Source organism: Myiozetetes cayanensis, unplaced genomic scaffold (genome assembly GCF_022539395.1).
Source record: "Myiozetetes cayanensis isolate MyiCay16 unplaced genomic scaffold, myiCay2020 scf1, whole genome shotgun sequence".
NCBI lineage: Eukaryota > Metazoa > Chordata > Aves > Passeriformes > Tyrannidae > Myiozetetes > Myiozetetes cayanensis.
In genome coordinates, this window is record NW_026086604.1 from 24720682 (window position 1) to 24743917 (window position 23236).

Here is a 23236-nt window from a genome sequence, read left to right on the forward strand (position 1 = left end):
TTCTTTAAAAGTTCTAGCTGGTACTATCAGCAGCTGAGCAACACAAAATGCAGAAAGGACAACATGTAATATTTTGATTTTTTTAATTTATCATATGAATTTCTATTCTTAATTGATATACAGAACAGTGAAAGATGTTTGCACCATGTTCAAAGTTGGACATGGAAACGTATCACGTCTATGTCTGATTCTGGTATTCATCTGTTGCAAACCTGTGACTATAGTCATCCATAAAAGATACATTCTAGAGTCTAAGAAATTAAGATGGTAAACATGCTTGGGTGTACAGAAGAGAGATCTCTTCCTGCCTTTTTTAAAAGGCTAGAATTTTTACAACTGAGACTTCCAATTTCAGTTTTTCAATTTTTCTTCCCTACAAACATGCTCACTGCTTGTTAAATACTTCTGGTAACTGCCATAGGCAAGAATATAAAAATCATATTGGTATTTGATAAAGATAAAAATCTGCAAGAGCCTTATAAAGTATATGACTTGGATCATTTAAGCACTTCAACAAACAGTTCCGATTTCTTTCCAATTTCCTTTTTCTGCTTCCTTCCTTCTTTACTTGTTTACTTACCCTTTCATCTTTATTGCTTTTTTTGTTTTTTCTTTAGTCTCTATCATAATCCCATACACACATAAGTACAAACAGTGCTATGTATTGAGATTTAAATTCTTTTCTATTTTCTTTTACCTTCCTACATGTCCCATGAGGCTCTGACCCTACTCCTGTACGTTTCTGCCCATAGCTTACTCATAAATATTCAAAGCCCTTTCCCATCATTGCTGGCAATTTTTACTCACACAAGCACTCCTGAATGATATTTTTCACTTCAAAGATCTTCTCCGTCCTTCATAATCCTTGTCTCTTCCCTTGGCACTCATATTCACACATTGCTACTCTCTTTCTTTACCAATCTCTTTCTTTACCTCTGTGATCTTTCTCTCTTCCTCAAACACGCTTAAGAAATATTCAGGTGCCTTCGTTGTCCACCATTCTATTCATACCATTGCTTTTCTTCTTTCTTCTGCAAATGGATACAGTGTACACCAAGGAGGTAGCTGTATTTATGGCCCTGTGCTTTTCATAACAAACAGCCACAGTAGTCCTGGAAGGGCAGACAAATGAAATTCCAGTTACAGTAACTTATCTATTTCCATTTCTGTTTCGATTTCTGGATATTACACTGATGGTAGACTTTACAAAATAGACCAGCAAAAATAGAGCTAATGTTTACTAAGGGCAAAAACAAGAAGGAGCTCTCTTTGGAAAAGAGGAAAAGCAAAAGAGACAGTACAAAATTAACAAGTTCGTGTTTCTTTTATACCAGTTTCAGTGATTAATTCATAGAGTAATAAAAGGGAAAAAATTACTGAATTACTTTTGCTAGAAGCAAAAAAGTTTTTACTAGATTTCATAATACAATCCATTGCCCTAAGAATAGACAAAGGTTAACTACAATGATCTTGCCTATCAAACCTAGTATGGAAGAGATTCCACACTTCCACCAGGTATCTTGTTCAAACTGCTAAATTTGGAACATTATTTTTCCAGTATACATAAATATATATATTCCAATACATAAACCTTAATGTTTTAGAAAGTTTTGTCTAACATTGAATCTGAACTTTATGAATAATTTAGATGATTCATTTTTTCCTTTTTTTCCCCAGAAAGAATAAAACATTTCTGTCTGTTTCACAGCAACACTTACCATATAAAAAGACCATTTACCTTCTATCTCTGACTAAAGGGAGTTCTTTCAACTTTTATACATACCTTTTACTTCATATTTTAATATTTTGTTATTTTCCTCTGGACCGTGCTCAGTTTGAAAGGTCCAAACACAGCTGGCTTAGTCAATCCCTAGCAGAAAAATAATTAGTCCTGTCAGATGTACTGCACACCTATTAATACACTCCATAAATGAGGCTGTCTTTTTTCTTTAACAGTAGAACGTTGCTGACTCATATTTACTTTATAGTCCATTACAGCCCCCAGATTCTTTTCTGAAGTGCTGTTGTTTTACTGGTATCCTTTTGATTTTAATTTTGATTTTTTTTCCCAAATGTAATTTGTATTTGTCAATATTAAGTTTCCTTCTGGTGGTTCCAAGACATTTCTTTAATTTGTGCTTAATTATTAATTTCTTTAAATTGAATTCTGATATTTGCCACCAAAGTGCAAACAGGTCGTTTTAGCTTGCTGACAGCTCTATATTTCATAATTTCATAACTCACATCACGAACAATCTGAAGAACAGAAAATGTCTTTAGATCAAGCAGTTAACACGAAAAACCCGTATATTACATAAGAATTTTCCTTAAACACTGTTACTTGTGGTTAGGCAGATCATGACTTCTTCATATAACTAACTGCCTTACTCTTAAGATATCAAATGGTGGAGAACGCAACACATTCCTACATCCTGCTACTAGTTGTCAGAATTGTATACGTATAGTCTGTATGACTTTTAATTCCGGCCACTGACCTCAACTATCAGAGTAAGGGATGTCAGGTATGCCTTTTTCCTTCCAGGTTGTGCCATATCATGATCAAGCATCTTTGTTTTTGATAACCAAACAAGTAAAAAAATAAAATTTTAATTTTTTTTTTTAATCCATAAGCTTGGGGTTCGTTTTCCTTTTTTTTTTTTTTCTCCCTAAAATACATTACGGCAGCATCTTGTTCCACTGATGTTATGGATCATCTCACCTTCCTTTCACTGGATGGCATATCAAAGGGCTGCATAAAACGTCCTATTCACCATAACATCCCTGCAAGAGTAGTTTATCTGCCGTAACCACAAGGCATTTTGAACGTGACAATATCCAGCCTGAAGTTTGTCTGTGCTACAGTATTTCACACGTTGTTTTCCCTTACGTGTATGACCGCATATTCGGAAGCGTTACCCAGATTTCCAAGCAGCCCACGGAGCGGGCAGGGCAGCACCCCCTGGCACACGCGCCGTGCCCGCTCCCGGTGGGAGCTGCGAGCGGCGCGGGGCGTTCGCTTCGCCCGGGCACCTCCCCGGGAGGAGGGCGGGGAGGATCCGACACTTTGTGCGGCTGCCGGGGGCCATGCCAGCGGGGAAAGGCCGCCCGCTGCTCCCGGGCGGCCGCTCTCCATCAGCCGCTCCCACGGAGCCGCGCCGGGGCCCGGCCAGCGCGGCCGCGCTGCGGCGGCTCGGAGGGGCCGCCTGGTGGGGCCGTCGCCTTTGAGCCGCCTACCGGGCGGGGCTCTGTAGGTTTCGGCTGAACATTCTGGAGTGGAGGGGAGCGGCGGGGGGCGAGGAGAGGCAGGGCAGGGAGCTGAGCCCAGCGGAGGCGAGCTGGGCCAGCCTTCCCCGGGAGGAGGCGGAGGCTGAGGAGGAGGAGGAGGCAGGAGAGGAGGAGGAGGAGAAGGAGGAGAAGGAGGCGGGAGCGGAGGGAGGACACGGGGAGGTGGTTGCTGCTGCTGGGCAGAGAGGAGTCGTGCAGGAGCTGCGGCTGCAGTCGGACGCCACATTCCCTCCTTACGGGGCTGGCGGTGAGGATGAGCGAGAGCTGACCCTGCTGCCGCCGCCTGTGCTGTGAAGTGTCTGCTCCTCCTCCTCCTCCTCCCCGGCTGTGGGTGAACCTGCGCTACGGGCTCTTCACCGACACGGAGGGGGGTTGGTTTGTTTGTGTATTTAAGGCAAAGAGAGAGAAAGAGAGAGATCTTCCACCCGCTGAAGCACAGTCCACTATGATCGTACTCGCATCCAGCATTGGAAGCCGGTTGGATTTCGTGTCTCAGTCCAGGGTGTTTTTCTTGCAAACCTTCATTTGGATTTTATGTGCTACAGTGTGCAAAGCGGAGCAATATTTCAATGTGGAGGTAAGATCAGCCGGATGCGTGTGCGAGCGTGTGTGCTTTCCCTTCTCCCCTTCCTCCCTTCCCTTTTTTTATGTCCCTTAAATAAAAGCAAATCCAATAGCCAACCAGCCATGTCTTCAGCAGCCAGGGCAGCAGTCTGTGTAGGCTTTCCTTTCAGCAGCCGGTAGCTAGCTCCCCTCCCCGAATTCTCTCGCCTGATGGATGCGTTTCAGCCGGAGATCCCGTTATCCCGGCAGCGCGATGCCGGGCGCTGGAGCGCAGCCCGTGCCTCCCGCTGACCTCGCCCACGGGGGACGGGAAACCCTCACCCGGGCACGGAGGAAACTTGAGGCGCTAAATGTGTGCGCGCAGCTCAGGGAAGGCTCTGTGAATGTCTTGGACTTAAGATACCGCTGTATTTCTGAGTTTCCCTAGCCTTTTTTTTTTTTTTTTTTTTTTTTCCCTTAAGGAAGAATGAATGAAAGAGCATTATGGGGACAGGAGGAAGGAAACTTAAGATTTTTTTAACGTTTCCTTGTGGTAGAGTATTTGAAAAAAAAAAAGATCTTTTCCTCATTTAAACGTAATATAAAGTATTACCACTAGAAATAGTGAAACAAATGGCATGAAGGTGTAACTACAGCAGAGAAGTTAGAAGGCATGGAGGACAAGGAAACAGTATTTTTCCAAGTGAAAATGAAGATTAAAATATAGAGATACCTAGATGGGGCAAAACCTAAGAGTTTACAGTGACAATTCAGTAAACATCCATTTCCAGTCATCTTTGTCTATGCTCTCAGTCTTCCTGTTGGGATTTTTTACATAATGCTTTCTATTAACTAATATTTCTTTACTGACTTTTATAATATTTGCATATATTTTTTTCTCTGTCCTGTCACTCCATTTGTTCTGCTGTTATTCTATTTCAATGCAATATGTCTATTTCTTTCTTCTTTTCCCTGTCTCTTCAACTTCTTAAAATTTCTTGCTATGTGTCTGTAATTGATATGTGCTTTTCAACTTCTGGTAAATAATTCTGGTTTTCTATTAAAACACTGTGTTCCTTCACTTTCTTCTGTCCTGCCACCCCACTCAAAACTTTCTGTTGCCCTCATACACCAGACTTTTTTGTTTCTAGTTTCTTTCGTCTTCTGGGTTCCCACAATTCTTTCTTTCAGAGAAATGAAGTCTATGTCTCTTCCTCTGTCTCACACATATACACACTTGCTTGTTTTATATGAGCTCTTGTTCTCACTCAGTGACACTCATTCTTGCTCCTGTCTCTGGCAAGATTGCTTGTGCAGATGCTCCTCCATTCCTAGACTGTCTCACTTTTTGTCTAATGCTCTTAACTGTACATCTTTGCCTCATGAAAGATCACCTCAAACTTTTAAAAAAGTCACTTTTTCTTTCTCCATGTCTGCTTTCATGCTAGTCTTTCCTTGTCTGCAGCCAGTTTCCTTTGCCTCATGCTGTTCTCTCAGCTTAACACTCATCCACAGCTTCTGTTTTTGACTTCTATAGCTCCAGAAAATATTGTCTTTTTGCTCCATCACTGAGATCTCTTCTGATTATAAATCTAAATCTTTTTTTCTCTGTCATCTGCACTCTAGTCACTTGTTTGTTCCTTATCACAAAAGTGCATCTCTGCTTCTGTTTGATTGTAAGCTTTCTAGGGCAGGACTCACATCTTCTCAGATGTTTATGTGGTGTGTACCATGCTCAAGTCTAGAGTAGAATTGTGATCTTTTTGCTATATAAATATTAAACCCGCAAATTTTAGAGCACACATTGGAGTTTTATCTTTCTTTTGCTCATGTCCTCAGCTGCCTTCTTTACTGATGAGCAGGGGAAGACAGCGTGGAAGAGAGGAAGTTGCTCGCTGTATCCTCTCCAGGCTTCACAGGCTGGCCCCCTGCAGAGTATAGGGATGAAATTCCAGCAACTCTCCTCCCACAGCAGTCTGCTTTGCTGGCATCTGGCTCTGCTGGAGAGACGGGCGGCAGATGGAGCTAGTGTGGGAGGAGAAAAAGGTTGGTTTAGTCAAGTGGAATATGAACAGGAGGCCAGCTCCAGTCAGGAGGAGGTTTTATGAGGAAAGAAGGGAAACACTTTCATTTTTGCCACCTTTTCCATATGGAGAACAGCACATTTTGAGGGCAAAGGCAATATCAGGAGCAAGAAACTCCGTTGGATGGAATGAAGTAGGATGTATGTGTTATGAGGGCACATATTTCTCCTTTTTGAAATATGCCATCTCCTGTTCTTTTTCCCAGCCCTTCTGAGACAGACTGTGTTGTCACATGCCAACGCTTTCAGTCTCTTCATATTTAAGTCTTTGAACCACACATTTCTGGGAGCCAGAAGAGTGTTCCAGGAAATTACTCTAGTATTTGAGAGTTGTCCTAATACAGGGCTTCTTCCTAGGTCACTCCTTTTGACCACTGTCAGTGACGTGGTCCTGGGCTAAATGAACCTGAGATTTGCCCCAGAACAGCTATTGCCATGTTCACATTGTTTGGAGAGTGCTGAAAATTCAGTTTTCTTTGTTGCTGGGAATAGCAAAAGCTAAAAGCATGGGAAATTTGAGGCAAAGGACTTGGCAACAGCAAGTATGTATTATGCTGTACAATTTTGTGTGTCAGCACAAGTGTATAAAGCAGTTGTACTTCTTGGTAAGGTATGAAAATATAACAAAGATTCTTATTACAATAAGTATGCAAAGTAGGCTTTGGGAAAGAAGTGGAGTATATATAGTTGAATGAAGTGTCACTGGAAAAAAATGCTTAGAATGGATGTAAAGCAGGGGGTTTTTTTCATTCTTTCTTGTCTTTAAAGTACAGATAATACCTGTTGAACATTATAAAATGTGGAGATCATTTATTTCCTCTCATTGTTCTGTCTTGTTTAATCCACATTCCTGATTGATAAGTAAAATCTGTGTAGTCGTGTTGAATTTTTTGGTTTATTTGTTTCAGTGCTGTTAGCCAGGCAATTCTCAGGAGATACTACTGTAGCTCAGAGATATTAAATAATAATGTTACCTTTTAAAAGCAAAACACAAAGCTAAAGTTTACAAGCTTGTGTGTACACTGCTGTTCCTTGTAATTTGGTTGTCCCTTTGTAAAATTTCTTTTGGCCAAACAACTCTATGGATGAATTTCTCAAGCTTCCAATGATAACTGAGTTGTCAGTCCTGAAATGTATTTGTGTGTGTGGTATTTCATGTAATAGACACAGCTGAGTAGGATTCAGATCATGGAGTACAGGATACAGTAGGGGCAAACTTGCACTTTGTATCAGTGAAAGCTTTGTGGTAAAGCTGCATAAGATATGACTGTAACTGATAGGTTAAGAAATCATGATGAAGTTTAGGAATCACAGTCTTATGTGTAGGAAGATTTTAGCATTAATTTTCAAAGTTCATTGATTAGCAATGGCATTTCTCTGAGAATTTGTTTCTGACAAGATGAGAAAAACTAGGGACTACACTGTTAGCTCCCTCTTCTCAGTGCTCTTTTCAGTCCAAAGCAATAACTTCCTTGAGTAAGTGTATCAGTGGAAGACTATGTCATCAATACAGAGTTTTTCTGCTACTTTCAGCTGTTTCTGTACAGTAGCAGGGCAAGATGTCTATCAGTGAGATAGCAAATGGAATAACAGTTATTAAAAGAACATTTTAAATGTACAACAGAATCAAACACATAGAAGATAATTTGTCACTTAACACTGATAGAGCAACCAACTATCTTCTCCCTACTGGGTTCCTCACTATAGTAATAATGTTTTGTATTGCTCAAAGATTTGCATGTTACTGGGAGTGTCTGTAGATGGTCCTTCGCAAGTGTAATCCATCTAGTCTGTATACACACACATATAAAACTTTTTCAGCTGGTATTCTGTAAATTTCTTCTAATGTTATTCTACATGTTTCAGTTAATAAGTATGTGTATATTAACCATTAAATATTCAATATACAAAAATGAAAACCAATGTCACAATTTTGTTAAAAAAAATGGTTATTGAAATAAGAATACCTTGGTCAGAAGACAGGATCAGCATGAATTTAGAATACAGTTAATCCCCAGAACCTAATACTGCTTAGTCTTATTCAGCTGAGTATATACCCTGTCAAGAAAATAAGTGTTTTTAGAATTGTATCCTAGTTTAATTGACTGAATTTGTGATGTGGGAAACACTAGAGAGAAAGCATGCTTCATCATCGCTCTCCTCAAACTGGCAGTTATGCTCTATTTTCCTCCTTCTAAATGTATAGACTTGAATCCCTAGGGGAGATCTTAAAATGACACTTATTTTTGTGTAAGCAGCTCTTTAAAACAATACAGTCATCTCCCATTTTCAGAAGTGGGATAGTTAAATTGCATATTGTGGAACAAAATACAGTGGAATCTGAACTTCAGAAAAATACCATCAGTTTCCTCCATGGTAATAAGTGGCTCAGAACCCCATTGTTTTCATTGTTAATAAATTTTACAATTAGCCTCCAGCTAGCTCTTGCTGAATAGTAATGCACGACCTTTTATTCCATAAGCTTTTAGTCTTTTAAACATAAAACCAGACTGGTTTCATTCTCTAGCTGGCAATTTAAAAGGAATAAATATTTGGGAGGGGAAAAAATCCTCCAATATCACCTTTACACACTTTTCAAATAATGGTCTTCATTGTGAGGTTTCTAAGCACAGCACAGTTTTTTTAGAATTTCTTAAAATGCAAGCTGAAAACTATGGAGAAGCAATTAAGGTGGTTTTGATATCAGTAGTGCCATGTGTTCCAGAAGAAATTTACAGGACCTTCTGCTTTGTTTTTAGTTGCAGTCAGTATGCATGATTCTTAATTATTTAAATGCTGAATCTCACTCTTGCATGAGTTATCAACTAAATGAACTGGACTTTTGTTAGAACAAGAAGTTCAAACCAAAATTATTGGAAGGATGGCAAGGAGTTAATGAATCAGGTGGTGAAGGTGGTTAATGAGTGAAATATTAGTCAAGAAAAATATAGATATAATGTGGTATATTTCCTATTTGGTTATTGATGAAATACAGATATGAAGAAGGCCTCCTATACAGGCCTCTGATGGGCAGGTATATCTAGATAAAGAAGAAAATTGGAAAGTTATATGTTTGATGGAAAGGTAATGGAATGTTTTTCTATCAAAGAAGGTGAATATCTACTATTTAATGAACTGAACTGGATCTCATTTGATATGAAGCAATACATGTGTATGCTACTAGTTGGTTGAGTGCATTTTCTACCGTAAAGTATAAGATTACTTTGTGCTACTAATGTTGCAGAGAAGTTCATGTATTCTGCTGCCTGTATTTTGCTCAAAGGCAGGTTGAAAAGATGGTTCCCTTTCTTATGGGTTCATAGTTGACATAGTATGTTAGACCTTAGGTGCAAGAAGTATTTGTTTATAATTGTAGTTCATCTTGTTCTCCTGTTGCAAATTTTTGACAGTTTAGTGTTTAAGCGTCACAGCTATTAGTGAATCTCAAGTCTACTGAGGAAGAGAAATAAAATGGTTAAAGAGATTTATGTAATCACCTTATGTAGTGCAAAATAAACCCACAAGAGCATGTATTCATAATGTTTTCTTACATGAGAGCTTACTAAAATAAATGCACAGTTTATTAGCCCACCAGTAAACCTTGAACAAGCCCAAGCTCTCACCATTCCATTATTTGGAAGGCGTAATGTAAAACTCCTGCATTACCATTCATTGTTTCTTCAGAGTGGATATACTGTGTTCTTTAACTGGTTTAAGATTTATGCTGCTCTTTGTCAGTTTTATTTGAATCCATCTAAAAGGTCAGTGCTTGCTCTAGGCACCTCAGCTCTGCTTATGCACTCAGCAAGTCTGTGTTGTAAGAGTTTATAAAGATAGAATGTGGTATTATATAGATTTTAGAGCATTTCAAACTGCATCTGGTTTTAGTATTTTAAAGTCTGTCTCAGCCTTCTACTTTACTGAATGATCATTTTGTGGTGTTAAAAACTGGAGGACTTTGTGCTGATACCTGAAGATCCTTAAAGAAACAATGCAACTTAAAAAAATACCCTATTTAAATTGCTTAAATCTTCTCAGCATTCAACAGATTCCAGTGTATTGTCTAACCTGTTTGCCATCCTCAAACTACACTGTTGACCGTAATCTGAAGGAGCAGGTTGAGTCTGTTTAATTTGTTATTTGCGATATGTCAAATGACAGATTTGGTTTCATTTTATATGAGGAAGACCAGGATTAGTGCTACAAACATGATTTTAGTTGGCACTGAAATGGATTTGGAAAATAATTATGATTAGAGCTTTATCCTTTAAAGAGAGGTCATGCTATTTGGAACCTTTATTTATGGGTTGCCTGGCAACTGTTCATTCATGTTCCTGCTTATCATCATTCATTATAAGCATCTTTGCTGTACAGTAAGAGCAATTAAGTGGTAACAATTTATTTCTGTGATGAATTAAAATTGACATAAATTACAGATAAAGAAAAAAATATTTCTGTAGTTTTACTTATTAACCAAAACTGTTGGTACAATGTTTCTCTGCTTATTAACGTCTGGTTTGTACCAGCTGAGGAGTTGTCTGCACTTAGCTGTGATCATAATGTTTCTAGCATACCTTTTGAGGTACTACAGCACATAGTTGATTTAGGGGCTTGTTCAGGTGTTTTTACCATGTTTAAAATCCTCTGTGAATTTCAAGATCAAGGCTTCAGGGTACAAGGAAACTTATGCCTCGTTGATTTCAGAGCTTAACATTAGGCAATCCAATCTCAAATGCTGAGGCTTGAACACACTTATTGGGAAAGGAGTTTAACATTCTGGAGTTAAAACTGCTGTGCTAGGGGATGTGCAGCTGAAGCAATAAGCTGCAATTGCTCTGAAGAACATTAAAGTCACTTGATGTTTTCTCTCTGTAGAACAATAGCAGTTTTTATTACACTGTGAAAAAACATTTATAAAGCATATGATTCAACAATTGTTTTGTGACTGTGGATGAAAAAAATATTTTGCTTTCTGTATTAATTCATTCTGAATTGTATCACAATTGACCCTTATGTAGAATAGCCATGTGGAATGGGATGTTTGGGCTATAGAGTATTTGTAGAATATGTCTTTGTAAGGAAGACTGGAGAAAATTCCTTATGGATGCATCTTAAAAGAACATCTGCACTGTGCGGCCAGGGTGGAAGTAGATTTGTGTCTCTGCTGTAACCTTTTGGTAGCAGTGCCTCTTGATTGGTTGGTTCAGAGCTTTGGAAAAGAGACCACCTCTATCCTCAAGAATGACAAGATGGTGATCAGGAGTAGTCAGCATGGATTCTCTAAAGGTAAATCATGCTTGACCAACTTGATTGCCTTCTACAATGAAACAACTGCCTGGACAGATGAGGAGATAGCAGTGGATATTGTCTACTTTGGCTTCAGCAAGGCTTTCAACACAGTCTCTCACAACATCTTCACAGGCAGACTCAGAACTACAGACTGGATGACTGACCAAATTCCAGAGAGTTGAAATCAATTGCACAGGGTCTGGTTGGAGGTCTGTAGTGGTGTCCCCCAAGGTTCAATACAGGGCCTAGTATTGTTTAACTTATTCATCGATACTTGGTCAAGGTGCAGATACCCCCTCAGCAAGTTTGCTGATAACACAAAGCTGGGAGGAGTGGCCAATACCACAGTGTGCTGTGCAGCCCTTCAAAAGGACCTTGACAGGTTGGAGAGATGCACAGAGTGGAACCGTCTGAAATTCAACAAAGGCAAGTGCAGGGTCCTCCTGCACCGGGGGAAGAATAACCCCAAGCTCAGTACAGGCTGGGGGCTGACCTGCTGGAAAGCAGCTCTGTGGAGGAGGACCTGTGTGTCCTGGTGGACAACAAACTATCCATGAGCCAGCAGTGCTCTTGTGGCCAAGAAGGCCAATGATATCCTCTGGTGCATTAGGAAGAGCATTGCAAGGAGGTTTGGGGAGGTGATCCTGTTGCTCTACTCAGCCCTAGTAAGGCATATCTGGACTGCTGTGTCCAGTTCTGGGCCCTTCAGTACAAGAGAGATATGGAGCTACTGGAGCCAGTCTAGTGGAGTGCAAAAAGGATGATTTAAGGGACTAGAGCATCTCTCCTAGGAGGAAAGGGTGAGAGAATTGGGCTTGTTTGGCCTTGAGAAGAGATGACTGAGAGGGGACCTCATCAATCAATATCTATATATATCTGAAGGGAGGGTGTCAAGAGGCTGGAGCTAGGCTCTTCTTGGTTCTACCAAGCAATGGGACAAGATGCAATGAACAGAAACTGATGCACAGGAAGTTCCACCTGAATATGCGGAAGAACTTTACTGTGCAGGTAACTGTGACTGGAACAGATGGCCCAGAGAGTTTATGGAGTCTCCCTCACTGGAGATAAAAAACCATCTGGATGCAATCCTGTGCAATATGTTTTAGGATGACCCTGCTTGAGCAGGGAGGTTGTACTAGATGACCCACTGTAGTCCCTTCCAATCCATTCTGTGATTCTGTAAAAGAATGTCCCTCTGGGACTGATGTCCTCTTCTTTGAGTTTCTGATTGTATTCACTCACCAGTACTCTTTGTACCATGCCACCATTATGGGGAACAAAGTAACTGCTGTAAGACAATTCTGTATCAATTTTCACAGATTTTCCCACTCATTTGACATGTTGGTAATATGAAGATGCTGTGTTATGTGTTTTTCCCTTTTATGAGACAGTTAAACTGTTTTCAGTTGTATAGGTAGTTTGAAAAGAAATGCTAACCTCAGAAAATCTGGTCTTTTAATATTTTTTCTCATTTTCTTGTAGAAAAAAATTTGGTTTATTTTCATTGGTGCAGTTCATTTTTGCTGACATGTAATCACAAATCCACTTACAGGTGTGAAATACAGGTTGTCAAGGGAAAGACTTATCTTTTCAGAAAATTACGAGCAGAAAGGCAGACAGAAAATTATCAATATCTTTAAAACATAGATGGTAAAATAGAAAAACAAACCTCCCTTTCAATGAGAAGAAAAATACTTTGTTTAAATGTATTGGTAGATATTTACAAAGTGTACAAAAGAGGAAATTGCTTTCTTTTTGTACGGCATCTGAAACTGAAGGTGATGATCCTGTCACATTTTTCTTTCTTACCTCAGATATTGGTTGTGTGATGCTCTCCTAGGAAATTGCTTTGACCCCCTGTCTTTGCAGAGAAACTGACAGATTGTATTTATCTACATCATGGTTTATGTTTCAAGTGAAACAAATGATCTTTCACACAATAATATTATTATTGTTACTAGAAGTAATAGAATTATATTGCTAACTGTATGGCACAATTTTGGTCTTGGTAAGTGAGGCTTTTTTTTTTCTCTCATTTCTTCTGTGTATTTAGAAAAATGACATAATTTTAGAAAAAAAAAACCACCTAACCCAGGACAGTGTTCCATTTTTTGGTTTTCCTTATTGATTATGAACTGCTGGACTCTGATATTTATGTTCTTCATTACTAGGACGTGAAATGTGAGCTTTGGAAAGGTCTTTGTTATATTTTTCACCATTGCAAATATTTTTAAATATGTAGTAAAATGGATGTGATGTAGGTTACTGAGGCATTGTGCTGCGGTCTGGAGATCCAGGTTGTGTGTCCAGTTCCATCATGAGTCTTCATTTTGATCACGTAGCTTTTCCATCTTAGTAACCTAGCTTGCACAAATGTGCATTGAACTAATTGAAGAGTATTTTTGGCCTTTTCCAATACATGTCAAGAGCAATAGAAGAGAAGTGATGTAAAGGAGCCAGGAATATATCTTCATTATTCACTTATCTTGGGACTATTTCACATTTTTTCATAAAATGTAGTAGAGGAATATCATAAAATATAAATACAGCATTTCAGTTTAATCCTCTGTGTAATCATTCCAGGATTGAATATGTTAAACAGAAAAGTACCAGAGCAGAAAAGGTGAAAAACGTGTCTATAACACTTTGACCTCTAGTTTTGAGGTGTTTTTTTTTTGTTTGTTTGTTTTGTTTTGTTTTGTTTTGTTTTTTTGGTTTGGTTTTTTTTTAGTTTTGTTTTGGTCTTTTAAAATGTAAGTCCTAAAACTTAGTAGACCCCATTGTTAGGATTAGCTAAAGGATGTCATTAGATGACTGAAGACAGAGAGTATCACATCCTCTCTCAGAATGAAAGTTGAATAAGATAGTTTTTATTACTCAAATATGAAAACAGTCTGCCTCAAAATGTTTTAAAATAAATATAAAAGTCTTAACAAATAAATAGATTTTGGATCAGATTGCAAATATTACACAATGCAAAATTAAAAATTGTTCTATTTTTGAATACATGTACTCTTAAATGGATACATTGTTCCACAAACATTCATGTTTCCTTGTTATCACAATACCTAAGCTTCTCCTTTTTTATTTGAATATTTGTGGATTTTTGTGAAATATATTAAAAGAGTCACTGCTCCAGATATTTAATGTTTTTATTAGACACCACTAACATGCAGACATGCTGCTCACATGCCCCTGGATGTTAAAAACTTAATTGTGGGAGGATTAGGCCAATATGATTTGCTGTGCTGACATGTTAAGTATGATAGAAGTGCAAACTGACATTGTTCTTCAAGGTTTCTGTACCATGTGTTCACCATATTACCTTCCTTCTTTTCCCTTTTCTTTTTACTTTTCTTTTCCTTGCTTTTTTCTTATATCTTCTTTTTGTCCTTTTTTTTTTTTTTGTTCTTTCTTATTTTGTGCCTCAGTTTGTCTTCCTACAGACCATTACCTGCAGCCAAGGAACATCATCAGTCATTATTGAACCACAGAATCGGAAAGATTAGAGATGGGAAAGACTTATCAAAAACCTATTTCTCTGCCAGTGCAGGATTGCTAAGTGAAGCGATATAGCAAATACAGCTGGTGTTTTGTCAAGTCAAGTTTTAAAATCCACAGTGGTGGGACTTCCATATTTGGAATGAAAAAAACCCCAAGAACCAAAACATGATAAAAGTACAGTAGGGAATACTACAACAGAAGAATTGTCTTCAATAGATTTTTGCTTTGGCTACTGACAGCAGTTAGAAGTTGGCTCAGGTTAGGCAATTTCTGATTGTAAGGTACGTCTCTCTTATAATCCAAGATGACATGAGCTGTGTATGAGCATAGATGGCATGCACTGATTTATAATTCGGTGTATTTCTTTGGCTTTACAGAATGAAAAATACAGAAAAGGCAGAGAAAAACGAAGGATTGATTTAAATTGTCACTCCATTTGAAATCCTTAATGTAGTTGAAATGGACTAACACTACCTGATTTTGAAATATTTTTAGATGCCTGTAGATTGATGACACTGTCTCAGGAGGACTTGGCTAGTTTAAGATGATTTTCTTGAAGTACTATTCCTTTTTGTATTTAAGTATCACTATCTAATAATAAAATTGGATACTAGTAGAAGTGTAATAGATATCTAGATTTTACACTCAGTTAAAAATGTTATTTTGGTATTTCACACATTACATTGTTAGTATGGTCACAAACACAGACTTAGAGATGCCTATGACACTGGCAAATATGAGCGATCACAATGTCCATGCTTTGCAAATGATGTAATACTTGCAAAACAAGAATCTGAAGATATTTTATGTGGAAAAGTTGAATTTGTTTGCTGATGAGATTTGTGCAAGATTGGTTGCATGAGGTATATTTTCCAGCAAGTGTGCAAGATGCAGGGTTAGGTGGGAAAAGGGATTCAGTTAGAACAGTACTTAAATTTAAGTATTAGATGTTCTTTACATGTTTCTAATATATTAATATCAGTTGGATCCCTGAAGTCAGTGAAACAGAGAGCCAACCAACAACCTGTTAGTATGTACCAGTTCAACCAACCAACCCGTTAATATATTTATCAAAATGACTGGTACCATTTTTCTGAACTCCACTGAAGTGGAGTTCACTAGTAGTGTGATTCAGTTGCTTACATGTAGATAGATATCCAGCACCTTTTAAGGTGCCCTTGGCAGAGATGCGCACAAATCTGGCAGAAATAACATGAAACCAAAGAAAGCTTCATCTTTTTAGGCTAGCAACAGGAAGACAGTCTGTGTGTCCCAAGTCATCTCATATGACAGTAAACATTTCTCTTTAGGCAACTAAATCCTGTTCCTAATTTTAAGCAGTGGTGCAGAGTGTTGAGACCTATGTCTATGGGGCTCTCCCAGGTAGACACTAACATTCAGAGGTCGTAATTTGGGGTTGAATCCCTTCCCTCTGGAATGGTGGGATTCATTACCCTTGTGTAGTAACTTGGTGCTGTTTAGGCCCTGTGGTCTGACTTGCTTGGTCTCTAGATATTGTCCCAGAAAACCATGGGCCTCCTAAAGGTCTAATGATGTCTCTCCCATCCCCTGGATAATGTAGATTATCTCAGATCACATCAGACACCTGTACTCCTGACAAAAGTAGGAGCAGAACTCCTTTCTTATGGCACTGTTAGAGCCAGGTCCAGAAGCTGTACTGGTTGTATACTTTAATTTCAGGCTTCAAGAGATTTTGCTCACACAAACCCTTGCAAAGCTTTTGATTCTTTGATACCTTGAGTTTATGTCCAGAGAAAAGACTACACACTTTTCTCTAAGAGATTTCTTTTAATTTGGTGAGAAAACAGGAAAAGAGAGCAAAGGAAAAACAGCAAAGAGAGTTTTACAGAGATAATATGCAAACCAAGAAAAAGCATTACAACAGATTACTGAAACTAGCAAGCATTGCTATAGTAAAGGAACCTTTGTTACACTTAGCAAACAAAAACTCCATACAACTTAGATGAAATACCCATAACTTAAGTGAAATACAGAAAATAGGTGTTTAAGTTGCCCCCAAGAGGAAGGAAAGAGAGATTAAGAGAAGAAAGAATGAAGAGGGAAAGAGAAGAGAGAGAGACACACAATGAAGGTCACATCTTGACAGGTCAGAAGGGCAGAGGCCAAAGGGAAGATGGACACCTTATGTGTATCTGTTTATAGACTTTGACTATTGTGACCACTCCCCCACTTTGGCTTACTGCCACTCAGTGTCCCCTTAGACAAAGTGAGGGGTGCCACAGCCAATGAGAGGCTCCAGGGGGCACATTGTGGGCAGGCCACCAGGCAGACCTTGTTGATTGACAGTCCAGCCTCATGGCTTTCCCTGCCATGTGCTCTTCATGGGCGCAGCCGCGTTGGCTCCAGGCCTTACATGTGCCTTCCTGCCATGGGCCTGCAGATCCTGTGTCCAGCCTAGCCCTTCCTCCCCCTCACACACAAAGCCCCACAAGGTGATTCTGACCCAACAATAGCTGATCTGGTGTCTAACAGGCACTACAATTTTTACCCTGTCACTCTGGTGCTCTGCACATCATTAAATATATATATTAAATATATTTATCCCTTAATGCAAGAAGCTAACATCTTACATCTTTAACCTCTACATCTTACATCTTTAGATCTCATGTATTCTAAGTATTTAGTCAGAGATTTAAAGAACACAGCATTCCTCTACTGGTAACAAGGTAGTTTTGCTTTCAACCATAAAAAGACTAGGATTTGGCTTATTTAAATCTGTGTAAAACATGTTTCCTAACACGGGGTGAACACTTATGTCAGGTTTTATAAATTCAGTGCTTCTAACTGTTATATGGCTGTCTTTCCTTCCTAAATTTACAAATCTCTAAACAGCTATTTGTCACTCTTGAGGGGAAAGAACAAAATGTTAACCTTTTTTTTTTAAAGTAAGTAATTAGAAAATATATTTTAGAATAATAAACTTGCTAAGTGTCTTTTGTCTGATAGACAATCCCCAAGAAGATAAAAATGAAAATGACATTTTAATAATTTCTTTGGATAAGAGCCCTAGGCCCTCAAGAATAATTATCTGTGTTTTCAAGTACTTTTGTTATGTAAAGCAAAATGTGCATTAATCCAACAGAAATTTACATTTCTGTGTTAATACAAGAATTTTAATCTCATCATAGGCAGGTATGTAGTTTCACTGATTTGTTTATACTGCTTGCTCTAGGTTTTCAGAACTGTGATACTAAATGTGTCAGATTAAGAGTGTAATTGGCCAGCTTGTATTTATCTGTTTGCTTATTTTCTTAAATTATAAGTTCAAAATTTGAAATACCTGAGTATGCTACCTGATGTACTATTTAAATGAGTTTTCTGTTATCATGTAATTATAGACAGACTAGATCTGCTGTTGATTTTTTGGTCTGCATTTGGGAAGAAAGAGTGCTTATCTGCAATCTTTTAATCCAGAAGAGCTTCCTTTGTAGGATATAGCTCTACTCTATTGTTTTGCACTGACAGGCTCATTTAGAGAAAAAACAGTATTTTAGATCCTTTCTGAACAATTCCATATTTTTTCCTGACTGCCAAGAGAATTCACTTTTTGTCCCAGCAGTCAGATAAAGATAGAGTCATTGTTCTTCATAGATTAATTGCTTAGATGCCTTTTCCACTGAGATATTAGAGAAGATGATGTCAATTTAAATTGGACCAAAAGATTTGTATTCTATAGAAATATGTTCTTTCTCTAACTTTGCTACAAATAAAGATTTCATTTCATTAAGGTTTGTGGTTTTTTTAATGTCTTTATGAATAGTCCCTTATCTAAATTTTCAGCAGCAGAGGAAATGATTCTTAAGGCAAAACTAAGCTTTTAAAATGTTAGAACAATACATTCTGTGATGTTTTGTAAAAGTTACGAGTGATGAAGGACAGGGAAGCCTAAAGCAACTATAAAGTTTCTCATGCTCCAGCTCTACTAATACAGTAGATAATTTCATCATGCCTCTTAGGTTATCCTGAAAGCTAAAAATGAGACAGTGAATTTTAACTTTAAGTGTCATACAATCCAAGGGCTTTATAGGTATTAGTTTGTTTTTAGAAGTAAAATAGATAAATGTGTCATTAAAAATTATGTAATGGTGTTTTTGAAATATCTAATAAAAAAGTTGATTCCTTTTTTTTCATTTGGTACAAAGAATTCACCAAATTTTTGAAAGAAGTTAACAACCTTCTGAGTTATAAAGAAATGGAGATTAGAAGTATGCTTTTGCTCCATGCTTTCTTTCTTTGGAGCTCATACACTACATATGTTTCAGTGATAAGAATAAACTAGAGACAGTATGAAGAAAGGGAATCCACCCATATTTAATCTATTTTTTTTAATATACCTGTTATTTGTTTTCTTATTTACTTATTAGCCCAATAAAATATCTGTGTCTCATGGTCTTCATTGAAGATTCTAACTTCATGGAATTGGTCAGATTGTACCACTAATTTCATTGCATCCAAGACTTTACTCCAAGCTGTTTGAAAAGCACTGAATTGCTAAACATTTTAACTGAGGAAATGAAGAGTATGTATATCATAGAATAACAGAATCGTTTGGGTTGGAATGGACTTTAAAGATCATCTGGTTCCAAACCCTCTGCCATGAGCCAGGAACACCTTCCACTAGACCAGGTCACCCAAAGCCATCCAAACTAGCCTTGGAAAGTTCAAGGAATGGGGCTTTCATATCTTCCCTTGGCAGCCTGTACCAGTGCCTCACTGCTGACCCAGTGAAAAGTTTCTTCCTAATATCTGATCTAGACCTGCCCTCTTTCTATTTAAAGTCTTTGTCCTGTCATTACATGCTTTTGTCAAAAGTCCCTCTCCAGATTTCTTTTAGCCCCCTTTAGGTATTGGAAGGCTGCTAGAAGGTCCCTGGAGCCTTTTCTTCTCTAGGTTGTGAATTTATATAAATATATTATAATATATATTTATTATATTTGTTAAATACATAAGGTAAATATTGGTGTGGAAATCCATAGGCTAAACCTACACATAAGGGATAAAATCAGTACAAAAATAAGTGAAGATACACTATCTATGTATAAGCTGGCTCTTGTATTTAGAAGAAAGTTTAAAATCATTAGAGAGGTGATATTCTTGAGCCCCTTTCCAAAAAGAATAGTAGTGGGGTCATGTAGTGGAGAAAAAAAATGAGTTATTTTGAGATGGGATCTAACTATTTAATGAAGGGGCTTACATAGTATAACTTCTCTTATCAGCAGTAAAGGACTGGATTCCTTATTTGTTCTATACCCTCAGTCTAATAGTAATTTCCCTCATTCAGTAAGGCTGATGTCTCCACTGACAGCCATTGACTGTAATGTTTATTCTTCTGCACGAGTCTGCCTACCTTAAGAAGTCTATAGCTATTGTATTAGACTGAAAATGTGGACTATATTGCATCAGTACAGTTCTCTGCTTCATTGCTTTTTCTCATTTACACTTTTCACTCACCATGTGTGAAAGTCTCTTTTTCAAACAACATTAAATTTAATGCTGAAAATTGTGAATAAAGCATGTGGCATCAACCAGATTGGTTTGAAAATCATAAAAAAAAGGCTTTAAAAATATTTTTTGATTGTCCTCTTCTTTTTGAGCTCTCGGGTTCACATTTTTATTACTTTTCTTTCTTTTTCTTTCTGAAATGAGTGAGAAATTCAGAGTTAAAGATGAAAGTGAATATTTTCAATATATACAGTAAGTCAAGTCTTCAGGAAACTTTCCAGCAGTTTAACATGAAAGCTGTCTAACACCAGCCACAGTGCTCACTTCATACCTCTTTTCAGTTTTGATTGTCTTCAAAATTGTATTTGCTGCTATTTTTGCTACTGTTAAAGCTTGCCACTTCAAAAGGTCAGAGTACTTCTAACTGCTGACAAACACTGTTTTTCATTATATGATGACTACTAGCATTACACAATTTGCATAACACCATTAAACTGTTTAACAGTGCATAACTGGCTGACCTTGTGCATTACTGTGGCAGGAGAAGCCTGTTTGATTCTAAGACTTAGATGCTAATTGTTTGTAGCATCAGAGACTGGTAGTTCTCCTGAAATTTAGCTTCTATTTTTATAGGTACTGCAATTTCTCCAACAGGAGAAACAAAACACAGATTTTACTGCTTTTAAACTAAGTTTGTGATTTTGTACTCTTGACTTGATATTTTGTAGCATCTATGAGAGACAAAGAGAGTTGTAGTGAGGTAGGACCAGTCTTGTAGAGGTTCAGAATAAGACCTTCAAAAACACTATTTAAAAATACCAATATCAGTAATGACATATAATTTTAGTCATAAACTGACATTAATTTGTGAACTAAGGAGTTTAATTTAGATTATAGTATTTAAATAATATAAATGAATTTTTAGATGAGTATTCAGATTCTATAAATCCTCCCTTCTCCTAGGTAATCAGGTGCTTTTTCTTCTATTTTTTTGGTTTATTTTGTTTCACTTTGGTTGAGATATGTGAAATTTAACAAGATAAGACTGCTTAGTAGCTGGCTGCTTAAATAATATTTTCACATGAAAAATGCCAGTGATTGATATACATTCAATGAATATTGGCTGAAAGGGGAGTGACAGCAGGCAGTTGACTGCCAGCGATATGTACTTAAACCAGAATTACTATATTGATTGAATTTCATGCATGAATCAGGAGTTAGAGACAGAGGATGGCCTTAGAAGCTGGCAATAGAGATTCTATTTGTTCAAGAATGCGAATAGGGCAATCAACATTATTTTACTCATATATATTTATAATGGGAGCACTTTAGATCACCTTATTAATTTCTGTCCTACGATTCAGAAAACACTTCTGGGATAGAAAGGGGATAACAAGTGATGAATTTCAAACTAAGAGATAAACATAAACATGCTGTATTGTGTTAGAAATGCAGTGAGGCTTTGGGTTTTGAAAGAATGGAGGAGGTAATCCCTTCAGGCATTGCTCATTGTTTGTATTAACAGGGTTAGATTCAGTTTTGAGGTGTAGCCCCACAAAGGGTCTCTTTTAGGACAGAAGGAGCACCCAAGCCTCAAGGTGAAAGAATAGAGTCAGCTGAAGCAGAAACATTGTTACCTCTGATCGTGGCCTACACAGTTGGCTCTTGTGAAACATTGTCTTGCAGTTTGTATATTTGCAGGACCACGTTACAACTTCAGTAAGGTTGTAGATTGTGGGTGATGCAAATGTTATGCCATTGCCTCGCAGTCTAGTCCATATCTCTGGGTTCATCTCGCAGTGTGTTCATGTCACAGTGGATTAAATTTTGCCGCAAAATGTTCCCACTTTGGTGAGAAAACCAGCGGCCCCTTTGAGGAATGTGGAGAGTTGTATGCTGGAGAAAGGATTAATTTCTGTTATATGATTCAGGGAAAAGAAGAAACCAGTGCTTGGAGTCTCCTGTGCTGAAGGTGAGGTAAGTCAAGAGAGCTTTCCAAGGCTCCTCACTGTTTGGTACTTCCTGAGACTGTCAAAGAAGAATGCCACTGAGAATCGATCTGTACTATATTTTTGGGAATGGAGCTGGGATGATCAACTTGTTTAATGTGCTAGCAGCCCTTCAAACTCCTCTGGTAGCAATGATGTAGCATTATTAGCCTTTAAGACCACATTCAGAATAGTGCTTAGATGGGGAAAAATGAGTCTTCCTCTGCTTTACTCCTTTCCATTTCTCTTATATAAACCTCAGCCTGGTACACAGCAGAGGACTTTAGCCTTGATCTGGGAAAGCATGCAATTGAGAACTGTGTTTAGGGAGGCTGGACTAGTCAGTATCTTTAAAAGGAGAAAACCCAGTGTCTTTTATCACTGATATTATTAGCCTGCTCTAGTAGCCTGTGAAATACTGTTTTCAGTACAAACTGTGTAAGCAAAATCAAGCTATTGATACCTACTGTGTTTACTAATCCTACACAAGTCAAATGTTTTCTCTTGATCTGACACCCTCCATTCTTGTTTTGTATGCCAGTTCTTAATCTCTATGAGCAACTTTTCTAATGTCTGACCTTGTAGGTGAAACTGTTGTGTGATGCAGCATTAACTGATTTGAAATTGAAATAAATAAAACGTTCTTTGTGTCACATTTATCAGCTGTCATATCAGCAATACATGCAGTATTGCTGGTTTTTTTTTGGTTTTCATGCTACCTGAAAAACTTTAAAACATAGACCATAAACATGGTCTATGCTGTGTACAGTTTTAAAGTTTTGTAAATGAGGCCATAGAAAACATTTTCAATTTCTATTCTAAAAGTGAAATCAGAGTTAGTGCACTGGACTTCTTCAGATCCTCCCTTGTTCTTTATGTAAATATAGTTATTACCTTATAATTTATGGCGCTTCCTCTCTGCTTTTTAACTTCATTTCTTTATTCTAAGTAGAAGAAAGGATATTGAAAATACAGCAAGGCTGGGGACAATAAAATTCCTACCATGAAATTATGTCTGGACTGAAATTTACAGGAGTTTTACTCTGACCTGTGTGTGCCT

At 37.8% G+C, this 23236-nt stretch overlaps 1 protein-coding gene across 1 annotated transcript in view; it reads left to right on the forward strand.

Moving 5' to 3' along the window:
• Positions 1 to 3435: 3435 nt before the first annotated feature.
• Positions 3436 to 23236, forward strand: part of MMP16 (matrix metallopeptidase 16) — a 177005-nt gene continuing 157204 nt past the window's right edge. The window contains exon 1 of the mRNA XM_050317476.1: positions 3436 to 3862. Within this exon, the coding sequence (XP_050173433.1) occupies positions 3731 to 3862 (132 nt within the window). The 5' untranslated portion in view covers positions 3436 to 3730. The remainder of the gene's footprint in view (positions 3863 to 23236) is intronic.